Below are 27,999 nucleotides of genomic sequence, written 5' to 3'. Positions count from 1 at the left end.
AGATGGACAACAGTCACTCTTTGGTTACACTTTATTATGGGTTGGCAGCTGAAAGCACACAGTGGTTCCTGACAATCAATACGCTGTTTCATCAATACATTGATTGATCTGATCATCCAAACCACGAACAATAAGAGCAGTTAACCTGGAGGACTCAACCCAAACAGCAAAGCAAGAGTCCTACGAAAACATCATCATCATCAGCAAATAAGCTCAACTGTAACAGTTACACCAACAAACTAGGGATGATCCCATCAGCTCTCTGTAGCCTCTGGTCTGATCCCAGTCACTTCATATTGATTATCTGATACTTGTATTGGTATTTAGAGAATACAGTGCGCAGTGATCACTTCAGGCACATTAAAGGCACTGAAATCCATCCGATGTATCAGCTCTGCAGGGAGAGGGGAGCTCAGAGTGGATGACGGCTGCACCTGAAAGCTTTGGGAGTAAAAACAGCTGAAACACCGGATGGGATCGGGGCATTAAAGCTCAGGACAATTTCACACTGAACTTTGGTACAAAGTGTCTGAAATGATCATTGATTATTGATTACTGCAGCCATACAAACAGGATATTGCTGTGAGACTACGTCCACACTAAACGGACCATGTGAAACCCACGGCTCCACTTTGAGGCTGATATGAGTCTCATTATCTCTGTATGAACAGAGAGGAAACAGTGGATGAGCAGATTCCTCTCAGCAGAACAGATTCACACCACACTGACAGTAACAGCCTCCACATGGAGCTCAATGGGAGGATCAATATGCAGTCTGACAGCTCCGCTCTGATTGGATCTCACTGCAACCAATGAAGGCCAGCTTAGTGTGAAGGTAGTCTGAATGAGCCTGAACAGGACTGTTAGAGGCTGATATATAATGGATACATGAAGCTGGCTGTAGAGAATATATCAAAGCAAAAATACAAACAGGTTCCTCCAGAGTGAGACCTCTGTCAGAGTACAAAACATCTAAACTCATCAACATGTGACATCACACTGACTGATCATCAATACTCATCAATAGTCTGTGAGACAAAGCGTCCTCATGTCTTCATCCGTCGTCCATTCTCTCTGATCCAGAGTCCGATCAGATCAATAATCAAAGATTGATCCATCAGACAGATTTAACAGTCATCAGAGGAGTTCCATCAGTGGGTTTGATACTGGTTCTCTCTGTAAAGGAGACAGAGGACAGTCAGACACAGACAGACAGATAGACAGACAGACAGACAGACAGAGGTTGTATTCATACATACAGTCTGTACTAATTCTCATAGTCTTCAGTCTGAAACTGTTCAATCAATTTATAATTAATCAATTATTGGAAAGTGGAAGTAACAATATCACAGCTAACAGCTAACCACCACTACTGTGTGTCATCATTATGCTGTAAAAAGAGTTAGAATGTTATCAAAGTGGATTTTAATGATTTTACTGAAGACTCATGAAAGCAAACTAATATAATGTTCTCTTCTATAGTTAGAGGACTGAATCCTCCACAGCTGCTGAACAAACAGACGGTAAACTGAAGATCTTTACACACTGCTGCTGTTCTCTAATGCAACCATTCATTTTAAAGGGAGACAGTGTGGGGGTGTCACTGGCTGGATGGCTAGCTAGCTCCCCCTGCAGGCGCTTGTGCGGCTTTGCATTGTGGGATACAGTAGAGAGGTAGACTGCTCCAATGGATACTGGATTATTTCACATTCAGTACAGATTTTATTTAATAATTCACAGGACTCATTCAATCATCATTTCTATCAGACTAATAAAATGGATCTGATTCAACTTAATAATAATAATAATAATAATAATAATAATAATAATAATAATAAGAAGAAGAAGAAGAAGAAGAAGAAGAAGAAGAATAATAAAAGTGATGTTAGTTTATCAGAAGCAACATAAAGAGCTGATGGAAATGAAAATATACAGCACTGATTTAATGAGAAACAACATTTCTGATTAAATAGCTTGAAGCTGCTGTTGAATGGATCCAATCAATCACATTTAATGAGGTCAGATCTCTGATTCCAACAGTGAGGCTGCTTCTTACTAACTATCACAGTGTGAGCTTTAATGTGTCAGGATCCATTTTTCTTTGGACGGTTTGTCTTTAGGGGACATAAAGTGGATGAATGTGTCTCTGATTGATTTGTACAGATATTGATCCCTAAATAGAAAAGCTGTCTCCTACAAATGAGCTTTAATCAACCACTGAATGTTTGTGACCAATGTGTTTACAAGGAAACATCATTTGTGTCTGGATTGTGTTCACTGGCAGCGTTTGTTACAGTCCAGGAAGTTTAACACTCATATTTAACTCAGAGGTCAGAGGTCGAGTCCCACCTGCTGTTGCTTTAGATACTGAAACACTTTGGTTCAGGTTCAGGAAAGATGCTGCTTTTGCTTCAATATTGAAAAAGTCAAAAGGTCCTGTCTCGTGCTTCACTTCACATCCTGAACCATAAAGACCTCCATCTCTCCTGGACCTGGACCTGAAGCTGGAGCTGGAGCTGGAGGCTCTGTTGGATCAGGATTCAGATCTTGAACAAGATCTAAAGACTAAGAACAAGGCTTTCAAATGAATTATAATTTAGTTTAGGTTTAGGGTCCATGAAAACGCTCCAATCAAAGTAAATGGACCCTAAATCTAAGACAAAGTAAATCAATATCATAATCTGATATTAATTCATTCACTAAAACAGCTTTAGAGGACAGAGACCTGATATTTAACAGCCCACATTTCATTCTCTTATTTTGTGCTACTGAGGAGTTGGTTTTAATTTTTATTAGATTTTTATGTTTTACTCCTCTTGTTTTCATTTCTTTAAATAATTTAGGTGGTCGGGGGACAGACACAGTCTCTATGGGGTTTTGGGTGGCTGACTGTTCTAAAGAAAGCGCAGAGAAGTGTGTAAGACAGCAGCTCTGCTTCCTGGTCCTAACTCTGGACTGTCAGGTTTTAGAAATAAACTTTGCCATATTTCTAGATAAGAGAGCCGCTCCATCCAAAGTGGGATGGATGCTGTCTCTCCTAATCAGACCAGGTTTTCCCCAAAAAGGCTTCCAGTTATCAATGAAGCCCACATCGTTTGCTGGACACCACCTCGAGGGTTGCGCGCAGATGGCACTAGGGACGGGGGGGATATGACCCCCCAGATTCATAGTGACCCCCCCACTGTCCCTACATTAGGCGACAAACATCGCCGGTAAAACGGAGGATTAATGTTCCGTTAGTAAGACTAATTTACATTGCAGCGCATTGAGAGCCCGGCGTTTGTGTGCTACGATGAATGGTGTGTTCCAGTTGTGCACGAATGTCGGAATTTCCGAGCTCCAAGTCAGAATTTTAATCAGAACCCCCCCCGTGAAGTCGATCTCCAACTCGGAAAGTCGGATTAATCTCACCAGCCAGACATAGAATTCATGCTATCTGCTACTCTAGTAAACAGTAGCTACATGTTTTGTTGTACGTTTGTGAGGCTGGGAAGCGATGGGAGTACTCAACTTTGGGGTTACTGATCACAAACTGCTTTTAGATTTCATCAATATTTCTGCTCTTCTTCTTTTCTTTCATCAACTTCTTCAACAGGATGTGAAGATGAGTTGAATCTGTTGAGAATTGATCATCAATCTTTCATTGATACAAACTATTAAAGCTGCATTTCTTTGTTCTTAGTGATGGAAAGATTTGGTGTTTCTTTCAGCTCCTTCCTTCCACTTTCTTCTTGATCAATAAAAACATCCTGAGCCAAATTCAGATCAATACTGTCAGCTCTGATTGGAAATCAATCAGCTTATTGATATCAGTCTGACTACTGCACTGCTGTAATCAATACAGACCTGTATCTACAGCACTGACCTTTGACCTGTATCTACAGCACTGACCTTTGACCTGTATCTACAGCACTGACCTTTGACCTTGAGCAGCACTTGTTTCTCCATCAGGATCTCTCTCTCCCTGTTGTAGACGGTGCAGGTGTAGGTCTTACTGTCTCTGTCTTTGGGGTATTTCAGGGTCAGACTGAGGTCTCCAGGTTCCTCTTTCTTCATCTCTGTTCGGTCTCTGTAATACTGGTGCTGTTCTTCAGGCTGATCAGAACTGTTCTGATACACATGGACCTTCCAGTTGTTACTGTTCGTCCACTCCACTGTGACGTCCTCAGACAGGTGAACTGTGGTTTTGCAGGGCAGCAGGACAGACTCCACCCCTGAATCCACCTTCACCACATTGCGGACTGAGAGAACAACAACCCATCAATCAATATATCATCATCAACAATGATCAGCAGCAGCAGCACTGACCAGCAGGAATCAGTGTTACCTGTTAGAACAGAGCTTCTCAAACCTTGTTCATTAATGTTCCCTTTGAAATGTGTTTTCAGCCGAGTTCCCTCTGAGCAGAACTAAACATTAGTGCTAGAAATAAAGATCCTGTATAAAGAGGTAGAATACAGCGGCTGCACCATCACTGATTAACAAACACACTGCGAATGTTCACAACCACTCACTCTATGTTCAACCAGTATATAGACTGATATATTGATCACTGATATATTGATCACTGACAGTATATAGACTGATATATTGATCACTGATATATTGATCACTGATATATTGATCACTAACAGTATATAGACTGATATAGTGATCACTGACAGTATATAGACTGATATATTGATCACTGACAGTATATAGACTGATATATTGATCACTGATATATTGATCACTGACAGTATATAGACTGATATATTGATCATTAACAGTATATAGACTGATATATTGATCACTAACAGTATATAGACTGATATATTGATCACTGACAGTATATAGACTGATATATTGATCACTGATATATTGATCACTAACAGTATATAGACTGATATATTGATCACTGATATATTGATCACTAACAGTATATAGACTGATTTATTGATCACTGATATATTGATCACTGACAGTATATAGACTGATATATTGATCACTGATATATTGATCACTAACAGTTTATAGACTGATTATTGATCACTGACAGTATATAGACTGATATATTGATCACTGACAGTATATAGACTGATATATTGATCACTGATATATTGATCACTAACAGTTTATAGACTGATTATTGATCACTGACAGTATATAGACTGATATATTGATCACTGATATATTGATTACTAACAGTATATAGACTGATATATTGATCACTAACAGTATATAGACTGATATATTGATCACTAACAGTATATAGACTGATATATTGATCAGCACTAACAGTATATAGACTGATATATTGATCACTAACAGTATATAGACTGATATATTGATCAGCACTAACAGTATATAGACTGATATATTGATCAGCACTAACAGTTTATAGACTGATATATTGATCACTAACAGTATATAGACTGATATATTGATCACTAACAGTATATAGACTGATATATTGATCACTAACAGTATATAGACTGATATATTGATCAGCACTAACAGTATATAGACTCATATATTGATCAGCAGTAACACTGTGAGCACTGGACTCCCTGACTGGTCCCAGACCAGCAGACTGCTCTGCACTGTGTGTTCTGACCCGTTTCTATCAGAACCAGCATTAACTGTTTCAGCAGTTTGAGCTACAGTAGCTCGTCTGTTTGATCGGACCACACGGGCCAGCCTCCATCAATGAGCCTCAGCCCCCCATGACACTGTCTCTGGTTCTGTTCCTTCCTTGGACCACTGTTGATCGGTACTGACCTCTGCAGACCGGGAACCCCCCACAAGAGCTGCAGGGTTGGACTCATTTCCGGTTCACTTCCTGCTCTGTGTACACTGTTTGGTGCTGTAGCTCTGTCAGTGAACGCTAAATATACATTAGTTTTACTCTTTACAGCGGTTATTTTCCCGCTTAACATTTAAATGTAGACTAGTTCTACTTAAACACTTGGAGTTTCTCCTTCTTTTAGTGACTTTTCACTACTTTCAAAGTTTTTCATACACTCTAGCTTCATTAGCATTAGCAGTTAGCTATGGCTTCTCCCTCTCCCTCTCCTCTGTCCTGCTCAGTGTGTCAGATGTTCAGTTATTCCTCTGCCTCCTTTAATGATAATGGTACCTGTATTAAATGTAGTTTGTTTACTGCGCTGGAGGCGAGGCTTAGTGAGTTAGAGGAACGGCACCGCACCACGGAGATATCTTTAGCCACTATAGTTAGTCAGCCCCCAGTAGCCGGTGCGGGCCGACCGAAGGTAGCTTCTGTTAGATCTGTAGTTCCCCCGGTAGTTCCCCCGGTAGTTCCCCCGGTAGTTCCCCCGGTAGTTCCTCTGGTAGTTCCCCCGGTAGTTCCCCCGGTAGTTCCTCTGGTAGTTCCCCCGGTAGTTCCCCCGGTAGTTCCCCCGGTAGTTCCCAAGCAGCCGGGAAGACAGGGAGGCTGGGTGACTGAGCGAAGGAAGACTAAACTGCAGAAGCCCACAGGTCACCACCAACCGCTTCACGTTTCTAATACATTTTCCCCACTCAGCGATACACCCGCTGAGGAACCAACTCTGGTTATTGGCAGCTCCATAGTCAGAAACGTGAAGTTAGTGAAGCCAGCGGCCATAGTTAAATGTATCCCTGGGGCCAGAGCGGGCGACATTGAATCAAATTTAAAACTGCTGGCTAAAGATAAACGTAAATACAATAAGATTGTTATCCACGTCGGTGGTAATGACACCCGTTTACACCAATCGGAGGTCACTAAGATTAATGTGGAGTCGGTGTGTAACCAGGGGTGGACTATCTGGCATACTGGGCATCGTCCCGGTGGGCCGTTGACCCAATGTGGTCCGGTCCGGTCCGGTCCGCTATGTTTTTGGTTTTCTTTCTCTCTCTAAATTCCCTCCAGTTGGGCCAGTTGGCTACAGAGGGCTAGCAGTGTGTTGCCAGCATCGACACATATTATTGGTCTATGTTTGTCATTGTCAATCAATCAGTGCTGTCAATCACAACACAAACCAGGGTGGGCGGGACCTCATGGCATGGGCCGGAGTGGCGGGAAGGGCTGCTGCTGAGCTGAAGATGGATAACCGTAAGAAACGCCCGGGTGGCGCTGAAACACTGCGACTTAAAAAGCTGAAGTCTCTGGAGGTGGAAGCTGCTAAATGTTGGACATTGACAGACCTATTTGGTGCCGGGGTCACCACCCCAGCAGGTGCTGCTGCGCCCGGGAGACGAGCGAGTGGAGGCAGACATGGTGAGTAACGTTAGCCTGGTTTTTCCATTGAATGTGATGGGACCTCATTAACTGCATACTTGTGACAACATATTAGCCCAGAGTTGAAGGGCTGTGACTGTTGGTAGTTGTGCTTGATTTGGTTTAAATATGCCGAATTGGGATATTATGGGTTATTATTGTTCTAAGTTAGCCAACAGCTGCTTGTTGCCATAGCAACAGTAACCATTGACATGGACTGATGACTGGAAATAGAGATGCAGAATCAATATTGTAAATACAGATGAGATACTTTGAATTAATTAGGAAATAATGAGTTTAATTTGCAATATTTGCCATTGAATTTATCTTTATCTTTCAATTCAGTTATTGTTTACTGAGGTCATAACTATTTCGTAGGTATAATTTGTGTGTAACTTTAATTTCTGTGTAAATGTTACTTTTACTGTAGTTTTCAAATGGCTGTGTATAGTGCTGTCTTGAGCATTTTCAGGTTTTGTCACAAAGATCATAATGAAAACATGACAAAGCCTTTAGTGTTGTTACGCTCGTGAACGCAACATGTGTATGTTGAAAGGCTCATGTGAAGAAACATACTATATGTGTGATAAAATGACAATTGGTAATTCATAAATGTCTCTTTATATTCTCTGCTACCATCAGAGAGAGAGAGAGAGAGAGAGAGCTTCGTCTTGACTTTGGGAGTTTATTATGCAACTTGTTTTGTCTCAGATTGAAACAAAAGGTTTGATTATGATTATTTCCTGGTTGAAGATTTTCATATTGATGATTTTAATTTCAAACATCTGCATATCTTTTAAGTTCAGTTAACAGTTATGCAGGTAGGCCTTAGGGCTCTTCTGAGACTTCAGTCATCCTTCATGACAGATACATTTGTTCACTAAGTGTCACTACATCACAGAAAGGCTACATGGCTACATATACTTGTCAGTACACAGATACTGAGTACAAGTTGTGTTTGCTGTTTCTTGCAGGTCATGAATTTGGTGAGGAGTGGAGCTGGCTGGCTGCGGACGAGGAAGTAGGGCAATATATACATGTGCACATACACGTATATGAGAATGCATATCTATTCAGACCTGTAATTCATGTCTTAGACTTTTTCACACAGCTATAGATCATTATTTAATGGTTTCATAATGACTGAGTCACCGTTAAAACCAATGAGTTTCAGCTCTAATGCTGCTACTGTCTGTAATATGTTTCTATTTAGATTATTTGTCAGGAGATTTTGTTATTATTGTCCCAGCCTGCTTTTAACTAATGCTGGGCTTACACCAAAAGATTTTCACAGTCACAGACTAAAAACTGAAAGGGTAGCATGAAGGTTCTTCCCGTTAGTCTCGTCCCACCCCTAGTCATGATATAACTTCTGTTGTGATTTGACACTATAATGAATAAAGACTGATTGATTGATTGCTATAGCTGTCAGTTTTAGTCCTTGAGTTCATAGTTACTGAAGATATGTTATGTTTTATATCCATCATGTGACCAATGATTAAAAACATATACTTGAATAAGTTGATTAAAGATGCATTAGCAAATAAGGATGATATACTGCATGAACTCTGTACTGAGAAAACAGGATGAATGAACAGCAAACTCTCAGAAATGATTAGGGTCACACTAATCACAGTTTCTCCCTGCAGCTGTACAACAGGATCTTGAGATATAGGGAGCGCCACATAATCATGCAAAACAACTCCATATTGTGAAATGAACAAGTTGTCAGTTACATGCTAAGATTAGATAGTGTTAATCAATCTGTAGCAGAGAACAGAGAGTGTTAATCAATCTGTAGCAGAGAACAGAGAGTGTTGGTCAATCTGTAGCAGAGAACAGAGAGTGTTAATCAATCTGTTGCAGAGAACAGGCGTATTGTCTGTTTGGATGTGAAGTTTCAGATTACACCCGGAGGCGTCAGCATGACGTTGGAGTCAGATACCACGAGGAGGGAAGGCGCCTACAGCTGATGGGAAGAGGACGACGCCTTATTGTGACGTTTCTCACTGATGTAATAAAACACTGGGTAGGGGAGAGTTAGAGAGTCGGACTTTGTGAACTGACACACACTTTGTTGCTTGTCAGGGATACTATAGTCTGGACCCAGAGCTCTGTAAACTTTGCACATTCTACTGGTGTTAAGAATAAAGCTGATTATTGAACTAAATCTTCTCCTATCGCTTCATTAAAGAACACGTGAGGATAAGAGTTAAAAGAGATACTCTTACCTCAACATTACGTGCTTTATTTGTTAACTGCTATCAAGGAATATGACTCTCCTTTGTAGTATGCATGAGAGGAGATGCTGTGAGATTTGTGGACTTCTATGTAGTGTCTGCTGATAATGTAGTGGGCTGGTCTGGACACAAAATGCCAGGGCTGAATTTTTGTCCCAGTCCACCCCTGCACCCTATACCAGTGGTGCCTGTGTCCAAGACGAGTCAGGACCCCCCAACCCCAAAGTGCGGGGGGGGGAATCACCTACAAATCTTAATGGCTGTGTGTTATGTTATTACATGTTTTTATTTGAATTCATTTATATAAACTCATCACATATGTTTTCATATTTTTAGACCAAACAATAAAACGAATACAATGACAGAAGGGTAAAAACATGATAAAATACAAGATATAAAAAGCTTCCCATTTCAATGAGTGATACTAGAAAAGTATGAAAACACACTCAGTATAAAATAATAAACACATCTACAAACTAACAGGAAATAAAAATGGACTTAAAACAAACATGACTAATAAATCAACGGTGTGAACTATGAACCTAGCTAGTTCCCGCCTCCTCAGCACGAGCTGAACGATAAATCTAACACACCAAGAGAGGCGGGACTTAAGGCAGAACAGCCAATCATCAGCTGGTCACACTCAACAAGATGGCAGCGAGCGCAGACACAGAGCGGCCAGAGAAACGGAGCGACTGTACCACGGTGTTTGTGCAAAACTGCAGAAGAACTGCAGAAAAAGTGTTTGTGTTAAAACAACCACACCCCCCACTGGTGCGACGCCCCTGCCCTACTCGCATACACACACTAAACAGGTAATAAATAGCTTAATGAATTTAAATGTGGACCAAAAATATGTTTCTATTTGGATTATACAGAGTTTGATTATCCAATTGGGTGTGTTATTGGGATTTTATAAATTTAATTCTTTTAAATAATAACTTTGGTAACCTCACAACCTCCCCCTATGATCTCTGACCCCAGGCTGGGAGCCACTGCACTATGATACACACACACTATAATACACACACACACACACTATAATACACACACACTATAATCACACACACACACACACACACACACACACACACACACACACTATAATACACACACACACTATAATACACACACACACACACACACACACACACACTATAATACACACACACACACACACACTAATACACACACACTATAATACACACACACACACACACACACACACACACTAATACACACACACTATAAGACACACACTATAATACACACACACACACACGCACACACTATTGTAGGACCTTGTCCTCGTCTTCCTCTACAAGAGACGCTTTATCTGTCTCTTAATTCAACAATCATCATATTATTTTGATTTTGTTCCACCAGGAGAGTTTTCAAGGCCTCCTCTTTCCCTTTGACCTTTTTGACCCAGGAGGGGAGGTGAGACTGTGGCGCCGACAGTCTCCTGCACAGAGAGCCTGGTTCTTTTCAGATTCTCAGATGGGATCTCTAAGGTGTCAATATGTTTTATCCTCTTTAACAGAACACTGACTTCTCCACAGATCAGAACGACACCCTACACCTAAAGTGGATCGTGTGTGATAACATAAATGCCTTTTTGATTGTAAATCAGGGTTAGATATCCCTGAAATGTGTTTACATCTCTTTTAGTCTGACAGGTCCACCTCCAGAGAGAAACTCCTCTGGAATCCACATCTGGCATTCTGACACCCCTTCCTCTAAAGTGTAAATTACGATGTTTTCTTTTGATAGTTGACATTCCAATCTAGGAAGCAGTAACAGCAGTTGCACAGATATAGATTTAGTTCTGTTGGAGTATTATGGTAAAATTTCATCTCCTCCTAATTAACAGATTGCCATCCAGCATGAGAAGGACGCAAATGTAATGTTTGTCTGATGTTTCTGTCATCAGATTGGACTAAGTTACAAAATCATGTGTAAAATGTCTGAATGTTTGATGGAGCCACAGCGCCACAGCGCCACCCTTTGGTGAGGTTCTGGTATAGCGTAAGGTACTTTCAAAACGAACTTTGTTTGATAACTGTATAGTAATACAATAAGTAAATGCCTGACACATATTTGTTATAACAAGGATTAAGCTAGCACTATACGAAATATGTACAGTCCATCAGTGCTGTTTTATGTGCGTGTTTAATGATTAATGATTTAATGACTTTAATCAGTTCCACTTTTCCTTTACATTAAGTAATTCCGGTTATGTGATGTTAAAACATGTGAACTATGTATTAAGTCATGGTGGGTTCTGTGAACGGTGAATTATGATCTCGAAACTTTAAAACACGATAGGAGTAAGTTGATAAAGTTACGTATATCAAATTATCACCAGAGGAAGTGACGCGCGGTCAGCTCCTCTCGTCCAGTTCCGCCTCAAGAATAAAAGCTATAAGAGATAGACTCCGGTCACTCTTCACTCTTCTCTTCTCTCTCGCTTTTCTTCTCTCTCTTGTATCAACTCGTTATTTATTCTCGCTTTTTCTTTAATTTCCGTACTTTATTTTACTTCGTTTGTTAATTTTTCCTCAAGTAATAACTTGCTGTGCTGAAGTACTTTCCTAAGTGCTTTTATTTTGAAAGCTCAAGACACAAACGAATTTCTTCTTTTATATTTTTGTAGTCTTATCGTCAAGTATTGTCGCCTTTTCACAGAAAGTGAATTTAATCAAATTCTTGGACTTTCTTGGAGAATTCTCCAGGCCAGCGTTTCATCCTCCAGTTATTTCAAACAAGAAGCTGAATTAGTTTACAATCAAAGCTGAAGACCAACCACTCTAAGACATTTATCATCAGCCAGAAGGACGTCGCAGTAGTTGACTGCTCAAGAAGACGTATAAACGTTTCCAGCCGAATAAAGACATTATTCTCCAGCCACCTTGCCCCCAACGCTCACTAGCGCACACGCCGCGCTGGGCCTTTTGGAGAGATTGCCACTGGAACCAGGGACGAGAAGCAACTTCCCTCATCCTATTGGACCAGTGACGCAAAGCCGCAGTTGAGCTGAAAGCCAAGGACCTGGAATCCTTCCAAGTTCCATCTACAAACAAAGTAGGCTGACTCTCCGGTACACGGCCGGATTCACACACATGAAGAAGAGCTGGTGTCTGTCTGTAAGCTTTGATTCCCATCTTTTAAGTTTAAGAGAATTTTGGATCAGGGCCTCTCAGTTCTAAAATTTACTCTCGTAATATTTTAAACTTACTGCTGCATCGCAAAATCCACCATCGCTCCTGAATCACCTAATAGTAATAATTCATATATTGTCCACCTATTCTGTTACTTGTTGTTGTTTGTTTGTTTATCATTTCATGCTATTTACTCTGCATTAGTTTAGTTAATAAACATATATAACCGTATGTCCTTGTTGGTGCAGGTTTGATTTGATGAGGGGAAATCGATGAATACACACACACTATAATACACACACACTATAATACACACACACACTATAATACACACACACACACACACACACACTATAATACACACACACACTATAATACACACACACTATAATCACACACACACACACACACACACACACACACACACACACACACACACACACACACCAGTGATTAATTACTAATAATAATGAAAAAGTAGTGTAACCCCTACACTATAATACACACACACACACACACACACTATAATACACACACACTATAATACACACACACACTATAATACACACACACACACACTATAATACACACACACTATAATACACACACACACACACTATAATACACACACACTATAACACACACTATAATACACACACACTATAATACACACACACACACTATAATACACACACACACTATAATACACACACTATAATACACACACACACACACACACTATAATACACACACAATAATACACACACACACACACACACACGCACACACTATAATACACACACACACACTATAATACACACACACACACACACACACACTATAATACACACACACACACACTATAATACACACACACACACACACACACTATAATACACACACACACACACACACACATACCCGTTTTTATTACCCTGTGAGGTCCACTGACTGGAAGGGTCCTGGTGGGATCCACCCTTTCTGAGTGGTCTAGAGACTTGGTTTTAACTGCTAAATTTTTTTAAAATTCATGTGAGGATGAAAATGACTTAAAGCATCCAAAACTCTCACATAAATTTTAAACCTGAATTTTGGCTCCAATGGGGACCAGTCATTGGTCCCCACTGGTCCTCCAACCCCCACACCCACCCACATCATGTCTATAAGCCTCACAGAGGCAGAGAAAAGCTAATTCTGGCCTTCAATAATCAATACTGACAGAAGTGAAAAAAACAGCAGCTCTACTTTACTTTAAGTAAATGTTATCTCACACAAGACAGGCTTTCTGAAGTTAATCTTACAAGATTTTATTACTCACACGTAACCATAGTGACAGCCAACATCTGGTCACTTATCCTCCACTTGGTGTGTACAGGTAGGTATATGGCCAGTTGAACTGTACAATAACTAGTGCGCAATGTTTCAAGTACTTACATGAACAAGAACGCATTCACACCAACACATGGATCATCAAAACATGCACAATCATAGAATGTGCGTAACAAAACATTCAAGTGCTCTTTGTTTTTCAATAAATTATTTTTGCACTTTCACGCTGAATGGCAGTGACCCGGTTTTTAACGTAGAACTTTACCGCAGTCCAGCTTCTATTTTTCAGTGCCTCTGCTGAAGCCTTAATGCAGGCATTGCAGTCCGATTTTCCTGGTACTTTACCAGATTCGATGAAACCTTTAAGTGTCTTTTCCACTGCCCGGACTTCACCAACTGACCAGCTCCTCTTCTTTGAGGTTTCTATAAAAGAAAAGTAAAAAAGGAACTCAGGAGTGGAGACAAGCGATTCAATTGGCAATTCATCAACTGTTCAGTTATTCAGTTAAGTTTTTCCTTGCCACTGTCACCCAGTGCAGCTCATGGTGGGATTTTTTGGAATGGCAAAGAATTTGGTCTCAACCTGCCCTATATGAAAAATGGCTTGAGGTAACTTCATTGTAATTTGGCGCTATATAAATTAAATTTCATTTGATTTGAAAAGGGATATTTTGCCTTATAAAAAAACTATTTGTAACCTTTTTTCTCATTATTATTTGTACAGACTGGTGCAGTACCCAACTTTTTATGTATTTCATATTGTAGAATAAACTGGGAATCTCCAGGATTACAGATTAATGTATTAAGTGTTGTGCTGTCTGCACTGACTGGCTGACAACAGACTAACAAGGCTAACCAATGAATGCATTTACAACAAGTCACCAGGTTATCTCCCGCTGTGCAGAGAGGTGCCGTCACTCACTAATGTTACCTGCAGTTGGTCAGTAACCAGATTTTTCTGCCCCTTTTCTAAAAATCAGTGTAACTAAGTAAATCTAATAGTAATAGTTATGCACAGTGTTTGAAATACCTCGTTTAGAGTCACCGTCATCACCGTCAGTCTCACCAGGTTTCTGTTTTCTCTTATGTCTTGAGGATCCTGCGAAATAATGAATGATGGTGATTACTATTATTAGTATTATTATTATTGTTAATACAAAATATGTCAGTTACCTGTCAACACACCTTCATTGTCTGAATGAAAGCCATCTATAGTAAGACAAGTGTTATCACTATTGAGAGAAAACATTTCATAACTTGTGATAAGGACAACATGTAGTGTGTTAAATACCTGTTTGAGGGTCATCGCTGTCAGCATCAACAGGCTGACGTCTTTTCTTAGAGCTCGAGGATGCTGTTAAAAGAAGGAATACCCCCCTCCCCCTACAAGGTGGACCGGAGAGTGGTTGTTTGGTCTGCACCAGAGTTCGAGGCCGGCGTTCATACCATCCCAAATGAACCACACCAACGGGGCAAACGCTCCAAGGTTCAGTTCAACCAGACAAAACAAGGCTGGTGTGAACATGACCTAAGAACAGTCTAACAGTCTAATAACAACACTGTGGTGAATGTACAGTTGCGACCATTTTTGATAGTGCTTCTGTTTCTGTATGTTGGAATAACTTTGCTAAAACCATAACTCACTTTGACATAAACCTGCACATTATGAAAATGTTAAAGCGCTGCATACAATCAGATATCAAGGTTGTTAGAAACATGATTATTGTTCCAAATGCAGTAACAAATGAGGGGCTGCACACAGGTACACAGTGGTTTGCCACATGCCATTTTAAGTTTGTGGATAGTCTAGTTTTCACACAGCTGTTGAATTATTTAGTTTCAAACATTTAAATCTAGTTGTGCTATCTCACTGCAGCTGCACACTTACTATCATGACTTTCCAAGTGACCCTATATAGTAACTAACTGGTAATAACAGGATGGAATTGACCATTAGGAGGGTTGTCATATGGAACAAGTTAAAAGCAGTGTTTGACCCTTACCAAGATCTTGGTAGAGGTAGCTGCGTCTCTGCTGGAAGTCCTGACAGTGGTAAGGCCTCAAAGACAACAAAGACAGGACACATTTACTACAATTTTCAACAAAATGAGTTTAACTAAGAGCTGCAGAACCAGAGCACTCAACTCCTTCCCACATATTTTTTATTATTGAAAATTAAAAGATGCAAGGGAGTTTTAAAAAGAGTAAATCACATTATATTAGGGCTGTGCAATATGACAAAAAAACGTGTATGCCTTAATAGGTAATTTCTAATCCAGTTAACAGTACTGTAAATTCAATGAATATAAATATATAAATTACATATTGCATAGCCATATCTTTGCAGAGGCAAGTTTTTCCTCACTCGAAGGACAGAGGGTGTCACTCCCTGTACAGATTAAAGCCCACCGAGGCAAAATGTGTTTTGTGAATCTGGGCTATACAAATAAAATTTGATTTGATTTGTGATGTAAGTTGCAGCTCAGATTAGGGCATTCAAAATCCCTGCTATTCTTACCAGATCCTCCATGTTTCATCAAAAATAGATAAGAGTATTGCAATCTTAGTATTGTATCACAACTTGTATTACCTCTGTTTGGTGCTCTCTCAGGCGACGTGAGCCTGTCTTTATCCTTGTGAGTTGTCTACTCCGTCTGCATGATGTGAAACACAAACAAGTTCACCTAGCTGATGTAATATTTGACCTATGAATGCATGACTTTAAAAAATCTTTCAAAGATGGCTGTCATTTCTTAACTAAACATTGTCAATAAAATCTCATAAATGTTATGTCTATTAGGAAAATCAAGTCCAGGTTTAAACAAAAAAAAATTTTTTAAAAAGGAAAACTATCTCTGTTACTTATAAATGTGTTACAGAGACGATGAACTGGCTTAAATCACAATCATGAAGCTTTTACATGGCTGAACAACGATAATTAAGATGTTGTCACTCATTTCAACGAGCTGCTTTTTTAGGTGTGTTAGGTTTTTAGGCTCCTTAACTTAAGAACATGATATTAGTTGAATGTTACATTAACATGCTGCACATCTGGAGAAGCCTCTGGAATAGTGGCGTTAATTCAAATGAAAATGTAATCCCACAATAGCATTATAATGTTCCACATGTTTGTCTTATTTGAGTCAAAATGAAAATGCAATAATATAATTTACATTTTCATATACTTGTATGGGCATTGTATGACCATATTAAAATGAAAATGAAAACAGGATTTGACATTTCATTTTCAAAGACTTAAACTAAAGTGGACATTATTTTAAAGAGCATGTTGACATGCACATGTAAATGCACTAAAGGTCAAATGCTGTTTTCATTTTAATATGGTCATAGAATGCCCAGACAGGTATATGAAAATGAAAATGTAAATAATTATTTTCATTTTCACTCAAAATAACACATATGTGGTAAATTATAATGCTATTGTGGAATTAAATTCTCATTTTCAGGTTTACATTTTCATTTAGATTAAGTCCACAATACGCTTCCCTTAACATTAGCATCCCTTTCTACCTTCTGCAACAGGTCAGAAAGTCAAAGTGTAAAAAAGAAGAACCTTAAAAACTACAGTGACATTAGCTCTCTCTGCTAACATTACAAACAACAGCTAGAATACGCTTCTGACTGCAAACACATCACATAAAAAGTTCATTAAGACGTCACAAAAAACCCATAAAAACCTAATTATCAACCTGAAACTCGTTTTTAGAACTTACTCAGTTTTCATCTTTTTCCGTCGTTGTCGCTCACATCTCTCTTCTGCGCATGCGTCTGTTCTGCGCTGCTCCGACTGACCGTGAGGGGGCGTGTCATTGAGCGTCATCACCAGGTAGGGGGGTGAGGGGGGACGGTAGCGACGGGGACCGCTGGAGTCAGGACAGGTGTGTGTCTGCTGCACCGCTGATTCAGCGCTGACACACACCTGTTCTGACTCCAGCGGTCCCCGTCGCTACCGTCCCCCTCCCCCACCCTGACATCCTTTACTGTCTGTCATCCGTCACTTGTTAGACGTAATGACGCTATTTCCTGTTGATGTTCCTTCACAATAAAAGTATTCCATTCGTGAATGAACGAGATGCTTTTAATGTGAAGAGGATTATAGGAACTTCAACATTTCTGCCACTCTGTTAGCAGACATTAATTTAAAACCGGACTAATTACACAGGTGTGGACCTATTCCACTGTTCAATCAGCTAATCAGTTTGAACATTGTAGGAGATCTGTGTTGTTGTGTTTTGTTGCTTGTTCCTATACGTAGTGTTTATATTTGTATTACTTACTTTTATTGTTTATATCTACCTCAGAGAAAACCAGAAGAGAGAATTTAAAATAAAACTTAGACCATATAAGACATAAAATCATAACATAAAACATGAGTTTGCAGGATAAAATAGTGATTTGTATTACAATCAGTAAAAGGACATACAGTGCAAATGAAAGATTAAAACTGAGTGCTTTAAAAGAGCTCAATTATAAGCACATGAGAAACTAAACATTTTTAACCTGGATTTAAAAATGCTTATAGTTGGGGCTGATTTCAGAGGGGTATTGCACAAAACCAAGATAAGGGATATGTTGGTTATCCCGGCTGAATTTAGCCTCATGTCGGTTGCATGAAAGCAGGTCAAACTTATCCCGGCCAAGTTACTATGGTGATTTATTCTCTGCAGCTAGCCTGCTCCAGACCAGGCTAACAGCCGGGCTAAGATTAATCCTAGTGATTCACCTGTATTTCCATCCATCCAACTCCCATTCACCTGTTCCCTCTTCATAATGTCTTGCCCTTTCTTGGAGGATGTGCTGGATGAGGAAGCCCTAATCCTCAGACGAGCATTTAGTCATGCAAGAGTCTTCTGGGACAGGTCAGACCCATTGGCTGTTGGAGAGGACTATCTCATTGAGAGATACAGATTCTCAGGTGATGGACTAAGATATTTATGTAGGCTGCTGGGTCCAAAAATACAGCACCAGACGGCAGGAAGCCATGTTCTCACTGTACCACAGATGGTCTGTGTTACATTGAGATGTTTTGCAAGTGGGAGCTTCCTTTATTCTGTTGGGGATGCAGAGAACCTCAATAAAGGGACCATTTGCAGCACATATCCTGGCTTGGTGGGCCGCCCCCTGTGCCAGTTCTATGGGCTTTTTTTAACTGCTACAATCATACAGACATTCAACATGTCAGCAGATACCTAATCTATTCACCTCATTTGTTCACTGTTATCTACTTTATAGTCACTGACCAGCCTGTAAAATGTTATTTATATTTAACTTTTTCAACATTTTTAATGTAACTTGCTGCCAGGTCTTTTTATGGCCAGACAAGTTTGTTCTTTATGAAGGATAGAAAGATAAAATAGATAATTGTTTGCACTTAATCATACTCTACATTTAAGTAACATGCACCTCTACTTGCCACATTTAAAGCAAAGTGTACAACAGTTGATTAGTGGACTTAAAGTAACTCCTTTAGTCCTTTAATTGGAGCCTAATGATGACAGTTCCAGTGGAGCACTGTTTATTCATTGTACAGTTTTGGACTACTTAAGCATTAAGCCGGTCCACTATTGTCTGCCAGGCTTTTTTCTCTTTCTTTAATTATGGCGTTGGTATTGCCTTTTTTCTTATGATATCTTTCACCTCTTCATAGAACTCCATCAGGAGCGGCCGTGAAATATGAAGCGCGACTCTTATCCATGTTCCCGTCGGTGATTCTGTGAGCGATCGCGAGGTCTATTTCAGTATGCCGTGAACACGCACTTATCCTGACTATCTACACCTGGCTTAACATAGCCGCACCTTTTAATTCTGGCTCGGCAAACGTGCAACCAATTAAACCAGGATGCGCCGACTAGGCTAGGTCAAGCCGCGCTTGTTCAATTATCCTGGATTTCTTTATTCTACTTTTGTGCAATACCCCTCAGCTCTGCTGGTAGTTTGTTGTGTGCAGCATAACAACTAAATACTGCTTCACCCTGTCCAGTTTGAACTCTGTGCGCCACTATCTGACCTGAATCAGTAGATCTCAGAGACCTACTGGATTTATACTCTACCAACATGTCATTTGTGTATTCTGGACTTAAACCATTTAGTGATTTCAAGACCAGTAGCATAGCAGTTAGATATTACATGTAAATGAGGTTGATAACTTGGCTGACTTTAAAGGGGACATATTATGTAAAACCAACTTTTTAATCGATTGATTATTTACATTTGGGACTCTGGAGGGCCTATCAGCAGGCAAAGTGTGAAAACAGATGACTCAGTATTTTTTTTGTGGGGTGCCTCAGTCAAAATACCGGAGATAAAGCAGTTAATGTTGACTTCGCAGGGCGTGTGGCGTCACATTCCCTGATTGCGAACTTTCACCGCAGACGTTGCCTAGCAGCGCTCCACCATTGTCCAGATAAAAAGGCGAGAGTGCAGGCAAGGGAGCAGAGGAGCGGAAGAGCGGCCTTATGTCTGAGCAAAAGTATGCTAACTGTTCTGAGTCCCAGCCTCAGAGGATTTAGGAGTCCTGTGGATAAATTTTATATATGACGGCAATGAACCTTGGTCAGTACAATGCTGGACTGTCCCAACACTGTTGCTGAAAGAGGGAGCAGTACCAACTGTCTGTGGCAAGATGGCAGAGGAAGAAACTAAGTATTTTTAAGAGTTTATGCTTTGTTTTTCATTGTTTGTGTAACGCTAGCAAACGCTAACTGCTGTTAACTGCTGGAGCCTCAGTGACGCTAACATAACAGTTATTCTGTTGTTAACGTTTAATGTTTGTTAAATGTGTGCAAGATGCACTTCAAACTTATAAGGTTACTTATGGTAACTTATAACCATATTCTTCCCTGCTGATATTTTTATAGAGATTCACCCAACGTTATACGTGATACCCCCGCTGCCAGTATCTCAGTGCAGGAGGACGACTCGGTAAAAGTTACCGTTACTGTTGTGTGCTTTGTGGTTGGGGGAAATTGACTTAATGTGCGTCTGTATTTTGGCAAACGTGCATGCTTTTCATGAAGTACTATGCTTGTGTGTGTCGCTGCTAGAATAAGCAGAGACGTGACCTCTGAGCTAACAAACTGTAGTGGCAAGCCTCATCAGCTGTTCCGCTCGTTGAACTACGTTACGTTACGTTACGTTACTTTATGATGTAGTTGGTCGGTACAAAGGATACAAAGTAAAACATTATGAGACAGTATTTGCTTTTACTGCATTACAAATTACTTCGGTAACTCTTTCTTGTTCAGGGTCTGACTCAGGTTCAAACATATATGGTTGGACCACAAAGTTTCCTCCAGTTGCCATCTTTCTCCCAGGGTTCACGTTTAACTGTTGTCATGGTAGCGTGAAGCGTGCTGGCGTTGGAGACAGGCACTCAAACCCGAATTTTCTGAACAGGGCTGTTTTGACAGGGTGATTGAACTGCTGTGGTGCTTCATCCTTATGGTATTTTGACCAAAGCATGTCACAGACATTCTTATAGACGACAAAATATGCCCAGACTTCAGACAGAAAAACACTGCGGCTGTGTAGGAGACTTGGATAAAGTCTCTCGCGAGTTCTCCACTCTGTGATTATCTACCATGGTTAGCATGGTAATTAAAACTTTACCATCAGGAATTTTACCGTACTTTACCGTGATACCTGTAACCGATATATCCCCACTCAGTAATTACATATTGCAGAGAAGATCTCATGAAATGGTTGACTGGTGAAGCCAAAAAATTACTGTAGCCTTTTAGACATTTGTGTGAAGTTTGTCATAATTAGAGTCCAAGTGAATGCTTGTGCCAAATTTGAAGGAATACTCTAAAGGCTAGCAGGCTCACAAGAATGAGACGGACCTTTGAACTTTTGGATATGAAATGTCATCACTTTATATTTTTACCTAATTGGACACTTCTTTGTCATAATGAGCATATGAATTCTTGAATTATGGCCTGATACATGTTATGTGTGGTCACCTTGACCTTGACCTTTGACCTTTGACCATCAAAATCTAATCAGATCATCCTTGAGTCCAAGTGAATGCTTTTGCCAAATTTGAAGGAATTCCCTAGAGGCTTTCCTGAGATAGCAAGATTTCAAGAATGAGACTGACCTTTGACCTCTTGGATATAAAATGTCACCACTTTATATTTGTACCAAATTGGCTAATTAGCGTATGAATTATGGAATTATGGACTAACACATGTTTTGTGAGGTCACTTTGACCTTGACCTTTGACCACCTTTTATTTATTTCTAAATGTGTATGTGCAAGTATGTTTTATACTTTTACATACATACAGCTAACAAAAAGAATGAGACTGCTTTCAAAGTAAGTTAAAGTGATTAAATTGCTTCCCTTTTGCAAATAATTTCATAATATCAAACTTTGATCACTTAAAATTGCATTAATCTGTATGCGATATGAGGTTTTTTGATATACACACTTACACACTTTGTCAGGAAAATGGCCCCACCGGTGCAAACTTACACACGTGCAATACCATCTATGACCACTGGCGCGCATACACACACACACACACCCCGTCGTGAAAACTAACTTCATGGGGTCCAATTTTTTTTTTCAAAAAAAACACACTAGGCCTATCAGGAGGCTGTTTTCTATTGATTGCAATGCTCGTGCCTGTGAAAACTGGTCCCCACCGCGTGAGTGAAAAGTCAGGTTGTGGTCCCCATCAGGATAGAAAAACGCACACAAGCACACACACTATAATACACACACACTATAATACACACACACACACACACTATAATCACACACACACACACACACACACACACACACACTATAATACACACACACACACTATAATACACACACACACTACAATACACACACACTATAATACACACACACACACTATAATACACACACACACACTATAATACACACACACACACTATAATACATACACTATAATACACACACACACACACACTATAATACATACACTATAATACACGCACACACACACACACACTATAACACACACACTATAATACACACACACACACTATAATACACACACACTATAATACACACACACACACACTATAATCACACACACACACACACACTATAATACACACACACACACACACACTATAATACACACACACTATAATACACACACACACAAACACTATAATACACACACACACACTATAATACACACACACTATAATACACACACACTATAATACACACACACACACACACACACACACACACTATAATACACACACACACACACACACTATAATACACACACACTCACACACACACACACACACTACACTACACACACACACTATAATACACACACACACTTTAATACACACACACACACACTATAATACACACACACTATAATACACACACACAAACACACTATAATACACACACACACACACACACACACTATAATACACACACACACTTTAATACACACACACACACTATAATACACACACACACACACACAATAATACACACACTATAATACACACACACACACACTATAATACACACACACACTATAATACACACACACTATAATACACACACACTATAATACACACACACACACACACTATAATACACACACTATAATACACACACACTATAATACACACACACTATAATACACACACACACACACTATAATACACACACACTATAATACACACACACACACACACTATAATACACACACACACACACACACACTATAATACACACACACACTTTAATACACACACACACACACTATAATACACACACACACACACTATAATACACACACTATAATACACACACACACACACACTATAATACACACACACACTATAATACACACACACTATAATACACACACACTATAATACACACACACACACTATAATACATACACTATAATACACACACACACACATACACACTATAATACACACACACACACACACACACACACTATAATACACACACACACACACAAACACTATAATACACACACACACACACACTATAATACACACACACACACACATTATAATACACACACACACACACACACTACAATCACACACACACACACACACACACACTACAATACACACACACGCACACACACACACTATAACACATACACACACACACACACATACACACACACACATACCTTTGAAGTTGATGTATCCATGACGATATACCAGGAACAGAACAACAACAACCACAATGATAAAGATCAGAGGCACACTGACAATGATCGCTGTGTCTCTGATTCTCTTCTGTAGTTGTAGTTCGACTGTAACAGAAACACACAGAGAGACCTTCATTGACCTTTGAACTCTCTGATGTATCTGGTCTAATACCTGCAGACTCATTGATCTGGTCTAATACCTGCAGACTCATTGATCTGGTCTAATACCTGCAGACTGATTGATCTGGTCTAATACCTGCAGACTGATTGATCTGGTCTAATACCTGCAGACTGATTGATCTGGTCTAATACCTGCAGATTGATTGATCTGGTCTAATACCTGCAGACTGATTGATCTGGTCTAATACCTGCAGATTGATTGATCTGGTCTAATACCTGCAGACTCATTGATCTGGTCTAATACCTGCAGACTCATTGATCTGGTCTAATACCTGCAGACTGATTGATCTGGTCTAATACCTGCAGACTGATTGATCTGGTCTAATACCTGCAGACTGATTGATCTGGTCTAATACCTGCAGACTGATTGATCTGGTCTAATACCTGCAGACTGATTGATCTGGTCTATTACCGGCAGACTGATTGATCTGGTCTAATACCTGCAGACTCATTGATCTGGTCTAATACCTGCAGACTGATTGATCTGGTCTAATACCTGCAGACTCATTGATTATGAGGAGTGGAACCAACCTTCTCTCTTGCTGATGATCTTCAGGTAAACTTGAGTCTGTTTCCTCTCTCCCATACCCCAACGGACGGTGCAGCTGTACATTCCTCTGTCTGGCAGTTGAAGGGTTTTCAGAGTGAGGCTGACGTCTCCAGTCTTCAGAGCGTCCGTCTGTAGTTCTGTGCGGGTTCTGTAGGACGGGTTCTGGTCTTTAAGAACATCTCTCTCTGTATTATTGATGGTTTGACGTAGATGAACAGTGGAGGGATTGAGTTCATAGCGGCTCCATTCCACAGATTTAACAGTGACATCAGGAGGAACCTCACAGGGCAGAACCACAGACTCCTCCCCCTCAATCCCCTCCTTCTCCTCAATCTCCCCCACTCCAGAGGCATGCTGGGTAACTGTAAGGACAGACACACAGTTTCTTTATATGAGCTCGTTGTTCATCCAATCACAGGCTGCAGGGGGACATTAAAAAGGTTGACCTGCTACAATAACTGCATTAATGATTATTGATTATTGATGAGTTTGTAGAATCAATAAATCAGAGTGTGACATCACTGTTAAATACAATCTACAAACATTCAGTTCTAGTTAATGAAAGCACTGTATCATTCATATTATAATCAGTAGACTGTGTGCTGCCCCCTGCTGGTGAGTCCTGTGTACATGTTCTTACACTGTATTACATATTGTATTATAAGAGCTGTTACTCTGCCTCTGATTGGTCCGTTACACAAACACTGAGTGTATTATAAGAGCTGTTACTCTGTCTCTGATTGGTCCAATAAACAAACACTGAGTGTATTATAAGAGCTGTTACTCTGCCTCTGATTGGTCCGTTACACAAACACTGAGTGTATTATAAGAGCTGTTACTCTGCCTCTGATTGGTCCAATAAACAAACACTGAGTGTATTATAAGAGCTGTTACTCTGCCTCTGATTGGTCCGTTACACAAACACCGAGTGTATTATAAGAGCTGTTACTCTGTCTCTGATTGGTCCGTTACACAAACACCGAGTGTATTATAAGAGCTGTTACTCTGCCTCTGATTGGTCCGTTACACAAACACTGAGTGTATTATAAGAGCTGTTACTCTGCCTCTGATTGGTCCGTTACACAAACACTGAGTGTATTATAAGAGCTGTTACTCTGTCTCTGATTGGTCCAATAAACAAACACTGAGTGTATTATAAGAGCTGTTACTCTGTCTCTGATTGGTCCGTTACACAAACACTGAGTGTGTGTGTGAGAGGAAACAGGAAGTGAGCCAGAGGCTGTGAGGAGGAGGAGGAGGAGGAGGAGGAGGAGGAGGAGGAGGAGGAGGAGGAGTCTTCCTCAGTAGTTTCCAGAGTGACAGTAATGTACACAGCGGCTTCCATCAATAATTATTATTGAATCATTATTATTATTGATCAGAATATTGATGACGCGTCCTTCACGCTGTTTCCGGGGAGCAGCAGAGAGCACGAGCGTCCGTTGGGCGCTGAGCGGGAAACGCCCTGCTGCCTCACACACACACACACACACACACACACACACACACACTCACACACACACAGAGACACACACAGACACACACACACACACACACACACTCACACTCACACTCAACACACACACACACACACACACACACACACACACACACACACACACTCAGGGAGTTGAAGCTTACCGAGCACGAGGATCACAGACAGCAGCAACATCTTCATCGTTCCTCTTCTTCACTTTGTGTCGGTGTACCGGAGCTCCGGACCGTCCGCTGACTAACTCAACTTTACTTTCGGTTACACAGGAAGCGGAAACTGCACTCAGCGTTTCCGCTCAGCCTTCACAATAAAACACTGCGCACTGCGCCTGCGCACAGCGGACAGCTCCCACAGCGTCACAAACAAAAACATGACGTCAGTGTGAACGAACATTATACCATATTTATATATAAATAATATACCACATACAGTCAAGCCCAAAATTATTCATACAATGAGTTTTTGCCGGCTTACTATTTCATTTCTAGTTCATCATGGATATTCGTAAGTGGTTGAAAAGCCCACCAACAGTCTCCTCTGCCAAATCGGATATGACACCGACGCCGGATGTTGTCGTTGCGCACCTTGTTATGAAACTGTTGTCACTTTTCGAGCCACCTAACAGACTACTACAGGCCAAAGATATGGACTTGTTCACTGCGGTGACACTTGTGAACAGCGCTTCTGACTGCGTGAAGACACTGCGCACAGAAAACGAGTTTTGCCTTATCTGGAGAAGTGGCATCCTCCTTGGACTGCGTCCATGGAACCCAGCACTGTGCAGTGTCCGTTGGACTGTCTGCCTTGAGACATTGCCAGCAGCAGAGCCCAGATTCACCAGGATGGCCTTGGTGGTGATCCTTGGATTATTTTTCACCTCTCTCATTATCCTCCTGGCCAGCACAGGTGTCACTTTTGGCTTCCGACCACGTCCTATGAGATTTCCCACAGTGCGGAATGTCTTGTATTTTTTAATAATACTTTGCACTGTAGCCACTGGAACTTGAAAACATTTAGATATGGCTTTATAGCCCTTTCCTGATTAGTGAGCAGCCACAATGCGCAGCCACAGGTTCTCAGTGAGCTCCTTTGTCTTAGCCATGACTGTCCACAAACCAGCTCTAGAGAACTTCTGTTTTTCACCTGTTGAGTTGATTAAAACAGCTGTTCCCAATGAATCAGGGTCATTAGGATGCTTCAGAATGGTGGTTAAAATCATTGTCCTGTATTTATTACACTGTTTGATACAATTAGGGGACGAGTGTGTCGTCCACTAATCGAAAGGTTGTTGGTTCGATCCCCGGATCCTCACGCTCAACCCTCAGCAAGATACTGAACCGGAATTGCTGTGAATGTGTATGAATAAGTTAGTTTCCGTTTAATGGACTTTGCCATAACTGAGTGAATGTGTGTGAAAGGGTGAATGTGGTCGGAAGACTAGAAAGCCTCTATACAAGTACAGGTCCATTTCCCATTCACACACACTGATGTTTGGATATAGTCTTCATTATAAAATAAAAAATGTTTGAATTTAAACCTACAAACTCCTGAATTAACAGACAGTTTAATTATATATTTTG

General features: G+C 40.4%; 1 protein-coding gene and 2 long non-coding RNA genes across 5 annotated transcripts; all 3 read right to left on the bottom strand.

Annotated features, from left to right (window-relative positions):
• Positions 1-13: 13 nt before the first annotated feature.
• On the bottom strand, positions 14-26,707 carry LOC127358992 (myelin-oligodendrocyte glycoprotein-like). The gene is made up of 5 exons (XM_051392617.1): positions 26,566-26,707; positions 24,906-25,286; positions 24,174-24,299; positions 3,918-4,241; positions 14-1,176 (listed from the first exon to the last, which is right to left on the bottom strand). Exons 1-5 carry the CDS (start codon positions 26,600-26,602, stop codon positions 1,118-1,120), a joined length of 927 nt encoding a protein of 308 aa, XP_051248577.1. The 5' UTR covers positions 26,603-26,707; the 3' UTR covers positions 14-1,117.
• Positions 9,745-17,012, bottom strand: LOC127359003 (uncharacterized). 2 transcript variants are annotated; one of them, XR_007882577.1, is made up of 3 exons: positions 16,557-17,012; positions 14,998-16,025; positions 9,745-14,390 (listed from the first exon to the last, which is right to left on the bottom strand). It is a non-coding gene; the product is annotated as an uncharacterized LOC127359003 (long non-coding RNA). The 2 variants fall into 2 exon arrangements; XR_007882576.1 differs by having other exon boundaries at positions 14,998-17,012.
• Positions 24,312-24,884, bottom strand: LOC127359004 (uncharacterized). Of its 2 annotated transcripts, none has more exons than XR_007882578.1 (3): positions 24,815-24,884; positions 24,591-24,730; positions 24,312-24,506 (listed from the first exon to the last, which is right to left on the bottom strand). It is a non-coding gene; the product is annotated as an uncharacterized LOC127359004 (long non-coding RNA). The 2 variants fall into 2 exon arrangements; XR_007882579.1 differs by having other exon boundaries at positions 24,312-24,478.
• Positions 26,708-27,999: the final 1,292 nt, after the last annotated feature.

This window comes from Dicentrarchus labrax, unplaced genomic scaffold (assembly GCF_905237075.1).
Source record: "Dicentrarchus labrax unplaced genomic scaffold, dlabrax2021, whole genome shotgun sequence".
NCBI classification, from domain to species: domain Eukaryota; kingdom Metazoa; phylum Chordata; class Actinopteri; family Moronidae; genus Dicentrarchus; species Dicentrarchus labrax.
Note: the sequence above shows the minus strand (reverse complement) of the source record. Positions and strands in the feature narration are given on the sequence as shown.